Genomic DNA, 20943 nt, shown 5'->3' on the forward strand with positions numbered 1-20943 from the left:
GCAGAAATTTGGTCACTATAAGTAGTGGGGGACTACTGGGGGAAATCCTTACACCTCTTTCGTTCAAGTTTATTGTCATCTGACTGTACATATTCAACCAGATGAAACAGCATTTCTCCAGACCACACACAATACACATAAATATTTAGATGTAAAATAATAAGACATAAATATTTTGATATTATTTATTCACTCTTCATCAATCTCACAGCCTGTGTGAAGATTCTGTTTCCTACCCTGGCAATCCTGATCTTGATGCCCTTATACTTTCCTCCTGATTGAAGTAGGTCAAAGATACTGTGTGCTGGATGGAAAGGGCTGTCACTAATTCTTTGAGCCCTATCTAAGCAACGCTCCAGTTGAATGTGGTCAATCGAAGAAAGGGAGACCCAGTGATCTTCTTGGCCATTTTGAAGATTCTTTGTATAAACTTCCAGTCCAAGGTTTTGCAGCTACCATACCACACAGTGATGCAATAAACTCATTCCTGCTCTGGGAATTGGTTACGACCACCACCTCAGATACTTGAGCTCCACTCCCTGAAGAGGCCTCGACCCTGGACCAAGCATTTGGAGATGACTGGATCACAGTGGTCACCCGTTTAAAATTTTATTTTAGTATAGAGATACAGCCAAGGGGTAACAGGCCATTCAACTCATGAGTCCAAATAACCAAATGTGACCAATTAATCTAGTTACTCTTTATAAACATGGGAGAAACCAGAGCACCTACAGGAAACCCATGCAGACACAGAAAATGTGCAAACTCAAATCCGGGTCACTAGTGCTATAATCGCATTGTGCTAGCTGATACACTAACCATGCGATATGTGTTGGGTTTTTTTTGTTCAGCCCATTACTGTTGGGAAAAACAGGGTCTTTTATCACCAATGTGGATGATATGGGTTCCATTCACTTCCATCAGATATGGGAAGGCAACAGTAGGTCTGATATGTTTGGTGGGCCATTTGGGAAAATTCGGAAGTGCTGGAGATGGGGGAGCAAACTCATTGCAGACAGTGAAAGATTTAAACCCAGATCGCTGACACTGTTCTAGCATTGCATTTACTGTGCCGCTCTACTCTCTTGTTAATACTGCCTATTTTCCTTGTGTTCCTTTTGCTCTAGGCGATCAGGTGAACAAATCTGGAGTGTCTCCATCTTCCTCCTCTTCTTTCTACTCTTGTATGGAATTTTGGGTGTTCAGATGTTTGGTACCTTCACCTACCATTGTGTGACGAACGACACTCAACCTGGGTGAGGAGACTATGATATGTGGCTGTTCCAGGCTATAAACAGTCCAAGATCTGACAAGTCCCAAGTTGTTACTTGCTTCCATGTTGGGTCTGTAGAATTGATAGTTAAATAACTTTTTACTTTAAATGAAATTTACGCTTTCTCTACTTTCATAAGGTCGTGCGAGGTACATTTTTGTAAGATTGCTCAAGGCCATTCTTCCTTTGTCTCTATTTGCCTCTGTCCCGATGGATCCCTCCTCCGAACTTCACCTTATCCCTCTGGGAGGGAGTTCCACATTCTCTTCATCCTTTGTGTGAAGTGGTATTTCTCCTGAATTCCCAGTGTATTTGACTAATTTATACTGGAAGCTTTTGGTGACCTTATCCTCACCAGTGAGTATTCAAGGACTGCAGTGCTTTCCAAATATTCCATCATTTGAAAGCCCTCAATTAGTTACCTCTGATCCAGAGGGTTCTCGGCTAGAGTGGGGTAATATTTGTGCTGAAAATTCTTCCACCCTCTATCATGTCAGAACTACGAGACCGAGATGTCTTTAAAACAGATCAGAAAGACATAAGGTGTTTTCATGTTCAATGACCATAAATATCAGAGTAATCAATAAATCCCATCAAGACAACAAGGATGCGGGAAGGTGGAACTTGCTCCCAGTGGGAGCTCCCAGCTGGTTAACAAGGGGGAGGGGGAGGGGAAGAGTTGGGAGGAAGCACAACCACTGCTTTGCTAGGTAAATTGGACTCCCTACTCTTTGTCTTGCACCTGGCTCACAAACCATTTTCCTGCTTGTCCCTGGCTCCACTTACGAATAAACTCAGCAAGGAATTTCTAAATAATTGGGAGCATGGAAAGAATGTGGAATCTGCTGTCTCTGGAATGTTTTAAAGTGAAAAACAAAGATGGATTTGAGGGGAAGCTGAATAAATGTACAAGGGAGAGTTGGGAGGAGACTAGCGAGGGATAATAGCTTGGACATGGGGGAATCCTCAGTCCGCCCTGACTAGGGTTGGTGGTTACCTGGAAGTAAAACTGAGATAAATGATGCTGGGGTCCAGTGCCATAAGCAAACCTGCTGGGAGAACTCAGCAAGTGGCACAGGATACAGGTGGGAAGGGATGAACAGCTGAAAAAGTGATGGGGGAGGGACAGAGCTGAGAAGGATACTCTCTGATGGGAGGGGGTAGAGAGATGGAGGAAGGGAGATTCAGAGGAAGGGAAAAAAAGAGACGAAGGGAGGGGTAACTAAAAATTGGGGAAGTCAACATTGCCATCTGGCTGGAGACTGCCAAGATGGAATACAAGATGTTGTTCCTCCAATTGATGAATGTTATTCTGCAGTTATGAAGTTGGTGAAGGAGGATGTTGAAATCTGTGTTCTCTGAATTTTGCAGGAATGTGACCTGGAATAATTTGGCTATCCCAGACACCCACTGTTCACCAGACGGAGAAGGTTACCAATGTCCCCTGGGTTTTAAGTGTATGGATCTGGAAGAACTTGGACTGACCAGACAGGAACTGGGATACAGTGGATTCAATGAACTTGGTCAGTCCTGAGCTTTATTACATGGTTCTCTGGTAACTGATGAGCTTTTCTAATCTGGCTTTCTATCCGAATGCAGAAGATGGTTTTTATTGCCATGAAAGGTTCTGCATTTAAGGAATGATGAAAAAAACTTTTTTATTGATTAATTGGGGAGTTTTGCTTCTCTTACCTTAGTAGAGACTAGTGACATCTCTTTGCATGCCTTTATGGGCAATCATTGTGGATTACCCTCATACCTATTACCTTGTACTCCTTCCTTTTCCAACCTTCTCCCCCCACCAACATTTTTATACAAGTGTCCACCTGTGTTGCTTATAAATGAGAAAGGGCCCAGGCCTGAAATATTGGTCATTGGTTATCCATCACTTCTGATGATGCTGTGTGACCTGCTGAGTTTCTCCAGCACGTTTGTGTACTGCAGTTGACCATCTTCCTCCCCAGATGATGCCAGACCCACTGATCCCTTCAGCAGCTTGTTCTTTGGTGTTATTCAGAAAGCAAATAATTTACACAGAACATGGTTGAATGACAACATTTCCCTGCACATTGGAACCAAAACTGGTCAGGTTAAGTTGATATTAAATGCCAAAGCATAATTATTTTTAAAATTAAAATATATGATGGTATCCTCCAATAGACTCAATGAAGTGACTGCCCGAGTCATGTCACTAAGCTGCTTGTAGCTCCTTGATGTACGTAAATTGGCTAATATAATAGCAGGTTATAAGTTGGGGTGGTGTGGTTAGTACAACGCTATTACAGTGCCAATGACCTGGGTTTGAATCCGCTGCTGTCTGTAAAGAGTTTGTAAGTTCTCCCTGAGATTGAGTTTCCTCTAGGCTCTCTAGTTTCCTCCCACACTCCAACAACATATTGGATTAATAGGTTTAATACTTGTGGGCTGAAGGGTCTGTATTTCTAAAATTTAAAAGTGATTCAAGGCTTACAGGTGAGCTTGTGGCAAATGCTATAGAAATGTAAGCCTTCCTTTATAAGTTCCATGTACCAAGATGCAGTGAGAAAGTTTGTGAGCAGTCCAGCTAGACATCAAATGAAATACAGTATGGAATTGGAGAGTTACAGAGAGAAATCTGTTGTTATGGAGCAAAGGCAGCAAAGCTGTGAATGCTAGATTCATTCAGGAGTCTGATAACAGTGGGAAAGAAACGGTTGTTTGAACTCACACTCGAGCATCATCTTCCCAATGGGATGGTGGTTGAGGGAGTGTGGCTGGGACATGATGAGTCTTTTAATATGTTGTCTCCTTTTCCAAGGCAGTGGGAATTATAGATGGAGGGGAGAGAAGTGGTGTGTGTGATGGACCAAGACACATTCACAACCCTCTGCAGTTTCTTGCAGTCTCAGACAGAACAGTTCCGGTCCTACACAGTGATGCACCCTGACAGGATTCTTTCAGTGGTGCATCTGTAGAAGTTGTTAATGGATGCTGGTGACATGTCAAACTTCTTCAGGCTGCTGAGTAAGTGGAGGCGCTGATGCTTTCATGGCCATTGCATTGATGTCAATGGACCAAAACAGGGTACTTATTCTCTTCAATTGAGAGATTCTTCGGCTATTGTTGGAAACTGTGTTAGTGCAGTCACATGTTAAATGGACAATCTGTGCATCCTCTCGTTCAGTCTTTTTTTTTATTGTAATTTTTTATTTTTCACACTGTGAACCATATCAACCAAAATATGTACAAATGTTTCTCATTAAGTTTACACAGTGGCATTTTCTCCCTTTTTTCCCCCTTTCCCTCCCTCCCCTCTTCCCACCCCCCACCAAAACCCATAAATATTCAACTTCTTCTTTCTTCTTTGGTTTGGCTTCGCGGACGAAGATTTATGGAGGGGGTAAAAAGTCCACGTCAGCTGCAGGCTCGTTTGTGGCTGACAAGTCCGATGCGGGACAGGCAGACACGGTTGCAGCAGTTGCAGGGGAAAATTGGTTGGTTGGGGTTGGGTGTTGGGTTTTTCCTCCTTTGCCTTTTGTCAGTGAGGTGGGCTCTGCGGTCTTCTTATATTCAACTTATATTAATGCAATAAACCATAAAACAATACACAAAGGAAAATAAATAAGAAAAATGCATCATCTATTTGTTACAGACTGAATCTAGTCGTTTTGTCTTCTTAACATTTTCTTTTTGTGTGATGGGGGTCCTAGGCAAGCTCTCTCTGTTATGTTCCATGTATTGTTCCCAAATTTGTTCAAACAATGTGACTTTATTTTTTAAATTATATGTTATTTTTTCCAATGGAATACATTTATTCATTTTCATGTACCATTTCTGTATTCTTATGCTCTCTTCCGTTTTCCAAGTTGACATTATATATTTTTTTGCTACTGCTAAGGCTATCATAATGAATTTTTTTTGGTGCTTTATCCAATTTGAGGCCTAATTCTTTGCTTCTTATGTTACTTAAAAGAAAGATCTTTGGATTTTTTGGTATGTTATTTCTTGTAATTTTATTTAATACCTGATTTAGTTTTTCCCAAAACGTATTCACTTTCGTACATGCCCAAATTGCATGTACTGTTGCTCCCATTTCCTTCTTACAGCGAAAACATCTATCTGATTATGTTGAATCCCATTCTTTTAATTTTTGAGGAGAGATATATACCCTGTGTAACCATTTATCCTGTATCATGTGTAACCTTGTGTTTATTGTATTCTTCATAGTTCCAGAACATAACTTTTCCCATGGTTCATTTTTTATCTTTATGTTTAAATCCTTTTCCCATTTCTGTTTAAGTTTATAATTTATTTCATCATTTTCCTTATCTTGCAGCTTAATGTACATGTTCATTATAAATCTTTTAATTATCATTGTGTCTGTAATCATATATTCAAAGCTGCTTCCTTCTGGTAATCTCAATCTGTTTCCCAATTTATCCTTTAAATAAACTTTCAACTGATGATATGCAAACATTATACCATGACTTATTCCATATTTGTACTTCAACTGTTCAAATGTTAATAAATTATTTCCCAAAAAACAATTTTCTATTCTTTTGATTCCTTTTCTCTCCCATTCGCTAAAGGAAAGGTTATCTATTGTAAAAGGGATTAATGGATTTTGCGTCAATAATAATTTTGGTATATGGTAATTCATTTTTTTTCCTTTCTAAGTGGATCTTCTTCCATGTATTAAGTAAATGGTACAATACTGGTGAGCTTTTATATTGCACCAACTTTTCATCCCACTTATACAGTATATGTTCCGGTACCTTTTCCCCTATTTTATCTAGTTCTATCTTAGTCCAGTCTGGTTTTTCCCTTGTTTGGTAAAAATCTGAAAAATACCTTAATTGTGCGGCTCTATAATAATTTCTAAAGTTTGGTAACTGCAAACCACCTTGGTTATATCTCTCTGTTAATTTATCTAACACTACCCTTTGTTTCCTCTCTTTCCACAAGAATTTCTTTATTATTCTCTTTAGTTCATTAAAAAAAAATCTGTTAAGGGAATTGGTAACGTTTGAAATAAGTATTATATCCTTGGGAACACGTTCATTTTAATGCAGTTTACCCTCCCTATCAATGGTAGCGGTAATTTTTTTCAATGTTCTAAGTCTTCCTGCAATTTTTTTATTAGTGGCTGATAATTTAATTTGTACAAGTGGCTTAAGTTGTTATCTAACCTGATACCTAGGTATCGAATTGCTTGTGTTTGCCATTTAAATGGTGATTCTTATTTAAATTCTGTATAATCCGTGTTACTCATTGGCATCACTTCACTTTTATTTGCGTTGATCTTGTACCCTGACATTTCTCCATATTCCTTCAATTTCTTATGTAATTCTTTTATTGATATCTCTGGTTCTGTTAGGTATACAATTGTCATCTGCAAATAAGCTGATTTTATACTCCTCCTTTATTTTTATCCCTTTTATTTTATTTTCTATTCTTATCAGTTCTGCCAAAGGTTATATTGCTAAGGCGAACAATGAGGGGGATAATGGACATCCCTGTCTAGTTCACCTACTTAATTTAAATTGATTCAATACATATCCATTTACTGCTACTGTAAGGTAAAACATCATGAGATGGGAATGTGTAGGGAGTTACCCTGTACAGGGCAGTAACAAGAAGGGGAGGTGTCCTTGTACTCCTGTTAGGTAAAACATCATGAGATGGGAATGTACAGGGCTGTAACAAGATGTAAATGCATCCTTGTACTTACAAGATAAGAGAGACATTGATGGATTGAGAGGCATGAAGCTAGCAGGGAAAGGATAGCAACAGTTTTAGTCATTGGACAAGTAATGATATGATGATGTTCTAAGCATGTATCCAAGGGTATAAAAAATCACCATTTTGCTGATAACGGCAGAATGCATTCTCCGACTAACTTTGTTAGTCGCAAGTGTTACAATCCGGTAATAAAGAACAAAGAACCCTGATTTCGACTCAGCCTGGTGTTTGTCTCACTCATTCATGAACAAAGCAGACCTAACACTACCTTCGCCAACGGTCCATTATACAATGCTTTAATCCAATTAATATATTTTTCTGGTCAATTGAACTTCTGTAATACTTTAAATAATTAGTTCCACTCTACTATGTCAAAGGCCACTGTTGGTTTCTTATTTCCTTGATCTGCATGAATTAGATTAATAAGTTTACAGACATTATCCGCTATTCGTCTTTTAGTAAATCCAGTTTGATTTTGTTTTACTATTTTTGGTACGCAATCGGCTAATCTGTTTGCTAATAATTTCACTATTATTTTATAATCTGAGATAAGTAGGGATATTGGTCTATATGATGCTGGTGTTAATGGATCCTTCCCTTCTTTGGTATTACTGTAATTATTGCTCTCTTGCATGAATCTGGCAAGTTTTGTGTTTCTTCTACCTGGTTCATTATTTCCAGGAGAGGAGAAATTAATAACTCTTTTAAATGTTTTACAAAATTCTATTGGAAATCCATCCTCTCCTGATGTTTTATTGTTCAGCAGCTTTTTTAATATATCCTGTACTTCCTCTATTTCAAATGGTTTTATTAGTTTGTTTTGTTCCTCTTCTTGCAATTTCGGCAGTTCAATTTTAGCTAAATATTCCTCTATTTTATCATCTTTCCCATCGTTCTCAGTTTGATATAATTGTTCATAAAATTCCTTAAAGTTTTCATTGATCTCTGTTGGGTATATGTAATTTGTTTGTCCTTTTTCCATGATGCCAATACAGTTCTTTTAGCTTGTTCTGTTTTAAATTGCCAGACTAATATTTTATGTTTTTTTTTTCTCCCAGTTCATAATACTTTTGCTTTATTTTCATTATGTTCTTCTCCACCTTGTACGTTTTTAATGTTTCAGTTTTTTTTTGTCCACCAATTCTCTCCTTTTCATTATATCATCCCTTTTTACTAATTCCTTTTCTGTACTTACTATCTCCCTTTCCAACTGCTCTATTTCCCGATTGTAATCCTTTTCATCTTAGTTACATAACTTATTATCTGTCCTCCGTTGAAGGCTTTCATTGTATCCCATAATATAAATTTGTCTTTCACCGATTCCATGTTTATTTCAAAATATGTTTTAATTTGGCATTCAATAAACTCCCTAAATTCCTGCCTTTTAAGTAGCATGGAGTTTAACCTCCATCTATATGTTCTTGGTGGGATGTCCTCCAGTTCTATTGCTAATAATAGGGGGAATGATGTGATAGTAGTCTAGCTTTATACTCAGCTTTCATAACTCTCCCTTGAATATTGGCCGACAACAAAAACATATCAATACTTGAGTATGTTTTGTGCCTACTCGTAATATGAATATTCCTTCTCTCTTGGGTGTTGCGTCCTCCATAAGTTTCATTTCCTGCATTGATTTAACCATAAATTTGGCTACTTTATTCTTTTTGCTTGTCTCTTGTCCCAGTTTTATCCAACATTGGATCCAAGTTAAGGTTAAAATCCCCTCCTATCAATATATTTCCTTGTGTGTCTGCAATCTTCAAAATAAATCCTGCATAAACGAGGATCTTCCTCGTTAGGTGCATATATATTGAGCAAATTCCAAAATTCTGAGTATATCTGACATTTTATCATTACATACCTCCCTGCTGGACCTATTATTTCCTCCTCTATTTTGATTGGTACATTTTTGTTAACTAATATGGCTATACCTCTAGCTTTTGAATTATAGGATGCTGCCGCTACGTGTCCTACCCAGTCTCTCTTTAATTTGTTTTGTTCCACTTCAGTTAGATGCATTTCCTGCACAAATGCTATATCTATTTTTTCCTTCTTCAATAAATTTAGTAGCCTCTTCCTTTTAATTTGGTTATGTTTTCCATTAATGTTTATAGCCTTCCCTGTGCCCGGACCGGGGCCGCTGCCTCCTTCTTTCTGCCCGGACTGGGGCCTCCGCCTGCTTCGCTCTGCCGAGGCCGGGGCCACTGCCTCCCCCTCGCTTCTGCCCGGACCGGGGCCTCTGCCTGCCTCACTCTACCGAGGCCTGGGCCGCCACCTCCCCCTCGCTTTTGCCCGGATCGGGGCCGCCGCCGCCTACCTTCTGCTCAGACCGGGGTCGCCGCCTCTTACCCTCTGCCACAGCCGGGGCCACCGCCGCCTACCCTCTGCCTGGGCCGGGGCCTCCGCTCAATGAGGCAGCATAGCTACTAGACAAAGCTCTAGACAAATAATGATATATATAGTGTTATTAATTATGCACGGCTTCTGAGCGCCGATCCTCCTAGGCCTTGACTTTCAGAGTCAGCTTAGGAGCGTGATTATGGCGTTCGGAGGTCCCAACCACCATTGACAGTTTGGATTGCGACCAGGTATGGTCTGACCTAGGAGGGGAGGAGGCAGACCCCTCCAGCCCGGGTAAGAAACCTGCATAGGAGAAGGCCACTCTGATATAAAACCTACGACCCAAGGACCTCGCTGCCACGTCCCAGCTTCCATCGCGCATGCAGCCATCTTCAGCGCAAACTCTGGGAGATCCAAAATGAGTGATGGACTAGCCTCGCCAAACGAACCCAGCTCAGCGTCGACATTGGCGACTTGAGGGGTTTTTACAAGGCTCTAAAGGCTGTGTACGGCCCCTCACCCCAAGTCCAAAGCTCACTGCGCAGGTCAGACGGCAAAGTCCTCCTCAGCGACAAGATCTCCATCCTCTACCGATGGTCAGAACACTTCCAATCTCTTTTCAATGCCAACCGCTCAGTCCAAGAATCCGCCCTGCTCCAGCTCCCTCAACAGCCCTTAAGGCTAGAGCTGGATGAGGTCCTCAGCTGGATGAGGTCCTCACCCAGGAAGAGACATATAAGGCAATTGAACAACTGAAAAGTGGCAAAGCAGCAGGTATGGATGGAATCCCCCACCCCCCCCAGAGGTCTGGAAGGCTGGCGTCAAAACTCTGCATGCCAATCTGCATGAGTTTTTCAAGCTCTGCTGGGACCAAGGAAAGCTGCCTCAGGACCTTTGTGATGCCATCATCATCACCTTGTACAAAAACAAAGGCGAGAAATCAGACTGCTCAAACTACAGGGGAATCATGCTGCTCTCCATTGCAGGCAAAATCTTTGCTAGGATTCTCCTAAATAGAATAATACCTAGTGTCGCCGAAAATGTTCTCCCAGAATCACAGTGCGGCTTTCGCGCAAACAGAGGAACTACTGACATGGGCTTTGCCCTCAGACAGCTTCAAGAAAAGTGTAGAGAACAAAACATCACCTTTGTTGACCTCACCAAAGCCTTCGACACCGTGAGTAGGAAAGGGCTTTGGCAAATACTAGAGCGCCTCGGATGCCCCCCAAAGTTCCTCAACATGGTTATCCAACTGCACGAAAACCAACAAGGTCGGGTCAGATACAGCAATGAGCTCTCTGAACATTTCTCCTTTAACAATGGTGTGAAGCAAGGCTGCGTTCTCGCACCAACCCTCTTTTCAATCTTCTTCAGCATGATGCTGAAACAAGCCATGAAAGACCTCAATAATGAAGACGCTGTTTACATCCAGTACTGCACAGATGGCAGTCTCTTCAATCTGAGACGCCTGCAAGCTCACACCAAGACACAAGAGCAACTTGTCCGTGAACTACTCTTTGCAGTCGATGCCGCTTTAGTTGCCCATTCAGAGCCAGCTCTTCAGCGCTTGACGTCCTGTTTTGTGGAAACTGCCAAAATGTTTGGCCTGGAAGTCAGCCTGAAGAAAACTGAGATCCTCCATCAGCCAGCTCCCCACCATAACTACCAGCCCCCCCCACATCTCCATCGGGCACACAAAACTCAAAACGGTCAACAAGTTTACCTATTTCGGTTGTACCATTTCATCGGATGCAAGGATCGACAACGAGATAGACAACAGACTCGCCAAGGCAAATAGCACCTTTCGAAGACTACACAAAAGAGTCTGGAAAAATAACCAACTGAAAAACCTCACAAAGATTAGCAGAAACAGACCCGTTGTCATACCCACACTCCTGTTCGGCTCCGAATCATGGGTCCTCTACCGGCATCACCTACGGCTCCTAGAACGCTTCCACTAGCGTTGTCTCCGCTCCATCCTCAACATTCATTGGAGCGACTTCATCACCAACATCTAAGTACTCGAGATGGCAGAGGCTGACAGCATCGATTCCACACTGCTGAAGATCCAACTGCACTGGGTAGGTCACGTCTCCAGAATGGAGGACCATCGTCTTCCCAAAATCGTGTTATATGGCGAGCTCTCCACTGGCCACCGAGACAGAGGTGCACCAAAGAAGAGGTACAAGGACTGCCTAAAGAAATCTCTTGGTGCCTGCCACATTGACCATCGCCAGTGGGCTGATATCGCCTCAAACCGTGCATCTTGGCACCTCACAGTTCGTCGGACAGCAACCTCCTTTGAAGAAGACCGCAGAGCCCACCTCACTGACAAAAGACAAAGGAGGAAAAACCCAACATCCAACTAAATTCTAATGATAACCATTCTTTTAATGATCTAATTTGTTTTTCAAAAAAAGCTTTATCTATATTCTGTCCATCTGTTTTACCTTCTATTTCTCTATGAAGATCTTAGTCTTCTTCTTCCTCTTCTTCTGTATCTGCACCTGTGTTTGTGTCTTTTCTGTTTTTCCTGATGAGCTGCTTTTATCTCTTTGTTGGGCCTCCTCTTGCTGGGCCTCTTGCTGTTGGTCCTCCCATCCTGGGCTGCTCGCCTGTCGGCCCTGTCGTTGATCCTCTTGTCGGTCACCCCTCCATCTTTCTCCCTCGTCTGTTTCCTTGATCCCTCCTCTGCTGCCCTCCTCATCCTCCAGCTGAGCGCCCTGGTGTCGGGCGTTTCTCAGCTCTTCGTGCTGTGGCTGCCCGCTCCTCTGCTGAGCCCCCATCCCATCGGTGTCCTCTTTTACCTTTGATTGCGCAGTTGCGCGCTTTTGTTTGGCTCTGAGAGCCATTTTTGAAGTCCACCGGCTGGGAGGTCGTGACTCTGCAGGGCAGGCACTGACCTCAGGGATCGGGCGTTCTTCGCCACCACAGCTCCCTGTTCCATCGTGCAGGTAAGGCCTTCTTTCTTCTCTGGCAACTTTTCTACTTTTTTTTCAGTTGTTTTTACTTTCTCCTTCTTGCATGCCATCCTCTTTCTTTTCTCTGTAACTTTATCTTCTATTTCTTATATTTTGTTTTTGTTGTGCTTTGTCTTCTCCTAACTTTTTTCCTATTTTTCTGGAGAGGGGTGGTTTTCCCGACCGGCCACTACTCCATCACGTGACTCCTCCCCTCTCAGTCTTGATCAAACCAAGACACAACTTGCAGTTGATGAAGAGTCCTTCACCTGAAAAGTTATCTGTTTCACTCTCCACAGATGTTACCTGACCTGCTGAATATTACCAGCAGTTCAGTTTTTGTAGATGTTGGAATCTTTATGCAGGATCTTGTGCTGAAATGTCAACATCTCTCTTTCTCCCCCTCACCCACCACAGATGCAGCTCACCCCCGCTGAATTCCTCCGGCACTCCTTATTTTAGATTTCCAGCATCTGCAGTATTTTGATTTTGTTTCCTCGCCCTGCCCCTCACCCCCTCTCCAGCCCTCATTTACAACTAACTGGCTGCTTTGATCTTGGAAGCATTTTCGTTCACCACTTTACATCCAGTCTGCAGGCATTGAATGAATTGTAAAATTCACCATTCTTGTAGCTTGGTTTTTCAACTTTATCTGCGTTGATGTGTAATCCAGCTGTGCTGTCTATCCATTTGGAAAATTTCCTCATCCAGACTTTTCTTCTTGTATTTACGCCAAGTTATTGTGGAACAAGATTTGGATTCCACAGTGTTTCCATTTAGTATATTGTGTTATCGGATAGTGAACCTCCCCCTTGTATTTGCTCTCGTGGCTCTGGTTATCCTGGATTAATTCCATTTGACACGATTCGAGGATTCCAACATCAGCAGTGAAATTTCCAACAAACATTCTGCTATAAATTCTTCTTGCAAATCTAGTCTTGGGTGGAGTTCTATTTCAAATACCATGACCACTGTGCTTGTTGAACTGGTATTGAAACTTCTGTACAAAAGTCCTATTTTTGACTTATTCTTGCTTCATTCTTGGGACCCAGAGAGTGGTGTCTGTTGTGACAGGTCCAGTCACCTTCGTCAGGGAACTGTGGGTGGTGTAAATGGGACCATTTTGAAGAAGCGTAGCGAAACCTCTCCCAAATACTGATCAATGTCACTAAAACATATTAATTACTGTTATTGACCTTGCTGAGCCTCGAGTGGGCAGTCATTTCTACTAATAACACCCACTGCAAATGCGATTGGAGGTTCTGGAGTGGGTCTTAAACCAGTAATGGAGTGAGGCAGTGGAGCTGTATCCATATGGCAGTGAGAACCTTTTGGCATTTCTTGGTGTGTGACTGCTCTGAGCCCTCTAATTGGCTCTGTTTAGGGCATAGAGCAGGATTGCATTGATCCTAAACCATCACTTCTCCCTACATGGTTGACATAGTTGAGCAGACCACATTCCTTGCTAATTCCCAGCCCAGTATCACTGCCTCAATCATGTATGCCTGCCGTCTGCTAACATGGCTATTGCAAGGCTTTCCCAGTTACCCAACTTGCCCTGTTACCAGGGGGTTGTTTGGATGCTCAACTATCCCTTCCTCACCCACATTGTTCTCCAATTGTTCGTTGATTGGAGAACACTTTTTAAAATTTTTTTAAAATTTTTCACACTATGAACCATACTGACCAAAATACACACAAACCTTTCCCTCTTGAATATACAGTGTCATTTTCTCCCCTTTTCCCCCTCCCTTCCCTCCCTCCTTCACCCCCCCTCCCCACCCACTCAACATTCAACATATATGATACATTAAGCCCATTAAACAATGTCATCACCCAATGAAAATAAACAAGAAATTGTGTCATCTACTTTTACATACTTGGTCAGTTCATTTCGTCTTCTCCTTCTGTCATTTTAGGTGGTGGAGGTCTGTGGTAGGACTTCTCTGTTGTGTTCCATGTACGGTTCCCAAATTTGTTCGAATACTGTGATGTTATTTCTTAAATTATAGGTTATTTTGTCCAATGGAATACATTTATTCATTTCTATGTACCATTGCTGTATTCTCAGGCTATCTTCTAATTTCCAGGTTATGGAGTAGGTTTACATTTTTTTGCTTCAGCTAAGGCTATCATAATAAATCTTTTTTGTGCTCCACCCAAATCGAGTCCAAGTTCTTTACTTATATTACTTAGAAGAAAGATCTCTGGATTTTTTGGTATGTTGCTTTTTGTAATTTGTGAATAGAAAATTGTTTTTCGGGAAATAAATTATTATCTTCTGAACAAATGAACTGCAAATATGGTATAACTCACGGTACAATGTTTGCATACCACCAACTGAAAACCTATTTGAAGGACAAATTAGGAAGCAGGCTGAGGTTACCTGAAGGAAGCAATTTTGAATATGTGATTACAGACACAATGATAATTAAAAGATTTATAACAAACATGTACATCAAACTGCAAGAGAAAGAGAACGAGGAAACAAGCTGTAAACCCAACCAAAAATGGGAACAAGATCTAAACAAAGATAAAGAATAAGACATGGGAGAAGCTATGTTCTGGAACTATCGGAAAAACAATAAACACGAGGTTACGCATGATACAATATAACTGGTTACACAGGCTATACACCACATCCAAAAAGTTAAATAAATGGGACCCAACAGGATCAGATAGATGTTTTCACTGTAAGAAGGAAATGGGAACAACAGTACATGCAATTTGGGCATGTGAGAAAGTGGAAACGTTTTGGGAAGATCTAAATCAGGCATTAAATAAAATCACAAAAAGCAACATACCAAAAAATCCAGAAAACACTTCTTCATGAAACAAAGTTAACAGAGCTAGGGATTTTCTCTTTGGAGTGGTGGAGAATGACAGGTGACTTCATAAGGATCTTTCAGGTGGCCAGAATACGTGAATGTAAAGCCACCTAAAATACTCAAATGAGGCTGTCAGTAAGCCACCTAAAAGTGGAGAACCCGGCCCCGAGGAACACTTACCTAATGCTCCTCGGGGAGGTATATTCTCCAGCTTGGAACGTTCCCCCCAAGGCATCTGAAGGCAGCAAGGCAAAGCGGCTAGCAGCTTTCAGGTGCCTAGCAACAGGAAGGCAGTTGGCAATCAGGTGGCGACCTGCTGACAGTCACCCTCCCCTCTGGTAACAGCTACCCTCCCCGCTGCTGACACCTACGCTGCTGCTGCAGACCGGGGACAGTGTGGGACAGGAGTTACCATGCAGACCAAGGTCAGTGTGGGGCAGTGTGGGTCAGGAGTCACCGTGCGGACCGGGGACAGTGTGGGTCAGGAGTCACCGTGCGGACCGGGGACAGTGTGGGTCAGGAGTCACCGTGCGGACCGGGGACAGTGTGGGGCAGGAGTCACCGTGCGGACTGGGGACAGTGTAGGATAGGAGTCCCCGCTGCCGACACCTACCCTCTCCGCTGCCTGATGGTCCCCTGGCGTGGGACTACGGGGCTGGGGCGGCTGGCGTGGGACTTTGGGCCCCTGACGTCCCATGCCGACCACTCCAGCCCCATAGTCCTGCGCCGGGGGGGGCTGTCAGGCAGCGGAGAGACGAATTGGCGTTTGCTCCGTGGCACCTCTCCCCACTTTGGACCTTTCAGGTGGCAGAACACCGCCTTCAGTGCTGCCACTTGAACATCCCTTCGCAGAGAGCCGCAGCCTCTCCGGAGCCTCATTCTCCTTGTGATTCCACATAAAAGTGGCTATAGTTATGAGAGGCCTGGATAGGACTAGAAAAACCAGCAACTTTTTCATGGGGATTCGATAGAAAATACCAGAAGATATCTGTTTAAAATGTGTAGTTTAGGAGAGATATCAGAGGTTTTTTTTACTCAAGAGTAGTGGGTGCCTAGATTGCATTGCCAGGGGTAGTGGTGGAAGCTAGAACAACAGCGACATTCAAAAAAGACATACAGATACATGGATATAAGAAAAATAGAGAGTTATGGGTGTGGGGAAGGGAAGGGTTAGATTGTTGTGGAATAGGTTTACAATATCATGGGCTGAGTTTCTCATTGTGTGTTCTAATGTTCTATGAATTTATTGTCATGAAGAAGTCACGAAATTTCATTGTTTTGCAGCAGTATCATGGTACAAGTATAAACCACCTTACAAAATAAATATAAATAGTGCAAGAAAAAGTCGAAAGGTCATGCATTAATCCCAGCCTCTCTTCTTTGACTGCCTTGTCTAGCATCCACACCTGTATCACCCATGTGATACAGTAAACCTCCTAGCCGTGATGTGTCCCTTTCCCTTCTCACCCCCCCCCTCCCCAACCATTCTTGAGCTCTAGTTCTACATATTGCCCATTGGCCTTCAGAAAATCGGTGAGATTGTGGAGTGGGAGAAGAGCCACTCTTATAATGGGCCCAGTGCTGACTCTCTCAACCATTTTACTGCATCATTGTTTGTATTTAAAGCTGGTTGGTTTCTTTGAACGGTCATGAACTTGCGGCTGAGAACAGATCCTACTTGTGCCTCTTGACAGCAATGCCCTGCCTTCAGAAGAGAGCATCTTAAAGCAGGGTTGCTATAGCTACTCTTATGTTACTATTTTGTTTCATGTTAAGGACGCAAGAAGTTTGAGAGTACATCTAATGTTGGATCCTTATCAGCTTCCAGTGAAAATAACATTGCACAACTCCCTGCCTGGATTTTGGCTCCACCACGTTATTAACTCCCGAGCCTTAGACCACATCTGAATGCTGAATGAAGATTTAGTTCTGTGTTCAACTCTTCGTTTCTTTGCTGGTCACCAATAGCCAACGTTTAACCTTAGGAAGATGTGACAAAAGGTTTCTCCTAATGCACATCTGGTCCACCTCGTTTGCACATCAGACCCTTGAGTTTTGTAATGCTTTCCCTCCTCAATGTCATGTTTTTCATTCCATTCAGGAATGGACATTCTGTGGGGAATAGTGAGAATTTTATGATCAGTGCACATGTTGAATGAGTACAATGTTTCTCGAGAACTAAAGAACCAGATGTCTTTTTTCAGTTGAACAGAAAGTTGGCAAAGCTATTGAGCAATATTTTCACTTTGAATTCCGGTTTTATTTCTTTTCCTCCCTCCTGTTTTATAGAACATACGAGCATCATAGTGCTGTGTGGGTGCTGTATTTTTCGATGTGTCATCTCTCTTTCCCATTGTTAACCCAAAGCCCCATCTGATATAAATATCCATATGGTTGATGAAGAGTAATGCCTGGTACCATGCACCCTTGATCACCATTATCAAACCAGATGATGTCACCCTCATTGTGGTAGAGTTGAGGGAGCTTGCTATGTCCAAATTAGTAGCCTCATTTCCTATTTTAGGACATAGAACAGGCCTTTCTGGCTGTGCTGAATATGATGTCCTAATCAAACTAAAACTCTGCTGCTTGCACCTGACAGGTATCCATCCATTTCCTTCATATTGACGTTTCCATCTAGAAGCCTTTTAAAAACTGCTATTGTATCTGCTTACACCATTACTCCTGGAATCACGTTCCAGACACCCACCACCCTCTGTGTAAAATATTTGCCCCACACATCTCTCCCCCTCCTTAAACATATCCTCGTGTGTGCTTTTACCCTGATGAAAAGATTCCGATGGTCCACCCGATCAATCCCTCTTATAATTTTATACACCTCCCTAGTGATTTGTTCTTCGAAAGCTTCTTGGAGTGGTTGTACAGTGCTGTGGTTCAAAAGGTTATTGATAATGGATTATTTTGTTCCTGAAACCTTTTAGTAAAGTGGCACAGCTCACAACTTCCCAGGTTCCATCCTGACCTTGGGCTATGTCTGTGTGGAGTTTAAATGTCCTCCCTTTGTCTGCATGGCTTTCCTTTCATATTAGGTCTGTCAATTGCCAACCACCCCCCCCCCCCCACCCCAAATGTCTCGGGTTGTATTTGAGTGATGGATTCTTTGGAGAGAGTTGATGAGAATGTGGAGAGAATAATTTTTTAAAAAATTATGATTAATGTATCTGGGTGGTTGATGGTCAGCATGGACTCATTGGGCTGAAGAGCTTGTTTCCACTTAAAAAGCATGGTATAGGAAGTATGGTATTAAGGTGGATAGAAAATTGGTTGATGGACAGGAAGCAAAGAGTTGGTATAAATGGGTTCTTTTCAGAATGGCGGCCAGTGACTAGTGGGGAACCACGGGGCTCCGTGCTGGGGCCACAATTGTTTACAATATATATCAACGACTTTGATATGGGAATAGATAGCAATATCTCAAAATTTGCAGACAACAAAAAGTTGGGTAGCGGGGTTGATGTGTTGAGGACACTAGGAGGGTGCAGAGTGATTTGGACAAGTTAGGCGAGAGGGCCAAGACATGGCAGATTCAATATAATGTGGATAAATGCGAGGTTATCCACTTTGGAGGTAAGAACAGGAAAAAGGACTATTATCTAAATGGTATCTGTTTAGGAAAATGGGAGATGCAGAGAGACTTGGTTGTTGCTGTGCATCAGTCATTGAAAGTAGGCAAGTAGGTGCAGCAGGCGGTGAGGAAGGCGAATGCTATGTTGGGATTCATAGGAAGAGGATTTGAGTACAGGAGTACGGAGATCCTGCTACAGCCACACAGGGCCTTGGTGAGACCACATCTGGAGTACTGCGTGTAGTTTTGGTCTTATCTGAGGAAGGACATCCTCGCCATAGAGGGGGTGAGGAGAAGATTCACTAGAATGATACCAGGAATGGAAGGACTTGCGTATGAAGAAAGGTTGGATAAACTAGGCTTGTATTCTTTGGAATATAGAAGATTGAGGAGGGAAGCTTATAGAAACATAAAATTCTTAAAGGGTTTAGACAGACTAGATGCAGGTAGGTTGTTTCCAATGCTGGGAAAAACCAGAACCAGGGGTCACAGTTTAAGGGGGATGTTTTTAAGGACTGAGATGAGGAAAAATTTCTTCTCTCAGGGTGGTAGATCTGTGGAATTCTTGGCCACAGGAAGTAGTTGAGGCCGGTTCCTTGTCAATATTTAAGAGTAGGTTAGATTTGGGCCTTATGGCTAAGGGATCAAGTGGTATGGAGAGAAGGCAGGAACTGGGTACTGATCAGCCATGATCATATTGAATGGCGGTGTTGGCTTGAAGGGCCAAATGGCCTACTCCTGCACCTATTTTTCTATGTTTCTATGATGTGCATCTCCAAGTGTCCAATCATTTACAATAATAAAATGAAAGCTTGAAATTGTTCAAAGAAACCTAGCTCAGTGATGATATGGGTAGTTGACAGTAACAGCAATATGCAGTATTTATTATTGGTGCTGCGCTCTGGGAATGCACATTGCAGTCACCCCTCTATAAGTACGTCCATTCATTTAAATAGCCATGTACATGACAGGAGTAAGCCAAGTTGTAAAGATGTCCTTCTGAGTTGAACAGCAGAGAGAATTTAAAGGATAAATAAGAAACTGGGGAAAGATCCTCTATGGAGATACTGGATCAGTTATGCAGCATTTGCAGTTAAGAGAGCTGACCTTGAAGGGGAGGAGAGAGGAGGTCCTTAATGGGATGGAAGACAGGAGAGGAGAAGTGACATGGGTCTGATAATGGGGAAAGCAAAGGATGACGGGGAAAGAGGGCCAGAGAAAGAGAGAAACCGCTGTCTGAAACTTGCTCACGGAGTGTTGGATTAATGGACCAGAAAATGGTTAATTTGCAGAGTTTGATGGCCCTTCAGCCCAACCTGTCCATGCTGTCCAAGTTATCATCTGGCTGTCAATATGTAAGCAGACAAAACAGTGTTACATCCACATATGCACACCTTCTCTTTACTGTTTGGGACAAATATACTTTTTTCCTTTATTTGCCCCTGTGCTTCAAGGTTTTAAATTTGTAATCAAACAATCACGTGATTAAAGTGCATAGTTTTGATTTTTTTTTTCAGTTTATTTGTATGAATATTGATTTGACCATGTAGAATTTACAGCACTCTTTATACATAGTTCCTCTTTTTCAGGGCACCATAATATTTGGGACATTTGGCTTCACAGGTGTTTGTGAGTACTCTGGCATATTTAATTGCTTCATTGGTGCAGGTATAAGAGACCTAGGCTTGCTTCTAAGCTTTTGATCACTTTGGGAGTCTGTAGTTGCCATTTTTCAACATGAGGACCAGGGTTGTGCCAATGAAAGTCAAAAAAGTCACTATGAGGCTGACAGAACAAAAATGAAAGAGCAAGAGACACCACCCAATCCTTAGGATTACCAAAATCAACTGTTTGGATCATCATTAAGAAGAAGACGCATTCTGGTGAGCTCAGTAATCGCAAATGGACTGTTAGGCCAAGGAGGACCTCCATTGCTGATGTCAGAAGAATTCTCATCGTAATGAAGAAAAATTCCCCAAACGCCTGCCAACAGATCAGAAAAACTCTTTAGGAGGCAGGTGGGGATGTGTCAATGATGACTGTCTGCAGGAGACTTCATGAACAGAAATACAGAGGCTACACTGCAAGATACAAACCACTAGTTAGCCCAGAAGTAGGATGGCCATATTACAGTTGACAAGAAGTATTTAAAAGAGGCTGAAGAATTCTTGAAAAAGGTTTTGTGGACAGATGAGACCAAGATTAACCTGTATCAGGGTGATTGCGAGAGCAAAA

General features: G+C 42.3%; 1 protein-coding gene across 1 annotated transcript in view; it reads left to right on the plus strand.

The window, feature by feature from the left end:
• Positions 1-20943, plus strand: part of nalcn (sodium leak channel, non-selective) — a 240857-nt gene that overhangs the window by 21012 nt on the left and 198902 nt on the right. Inside the window, exons 5-6 of the mRNA XM_069890481.1 lie at positions 1128-1256; positions 2645-2796. Coding sequence (XP_069746582.1) covers positions 1128-1256; positions 2645-2796 — 281 coding nt within the window. The remainder of the gene's footprint in view (positions 1-1127; positions 1257-2644; positions 2797-20943) is intronic.

Source organism: Narcine bancroftii, chromosome 7 (genome assembly GCF_036971445.1).
Source record: "Narcine bancroftii isolate sNarBan1 chromosome 7, sNarBan1.hap1, whole genome shotgun sequence".
Classification (NCBI taxonomy): domain Eukaryota; kingdom Metazoa; phylum Chordata; class Chondrichthyes; order Torpediniformes; family Narcinidae; genus Narcine; species Narcine bancroftii.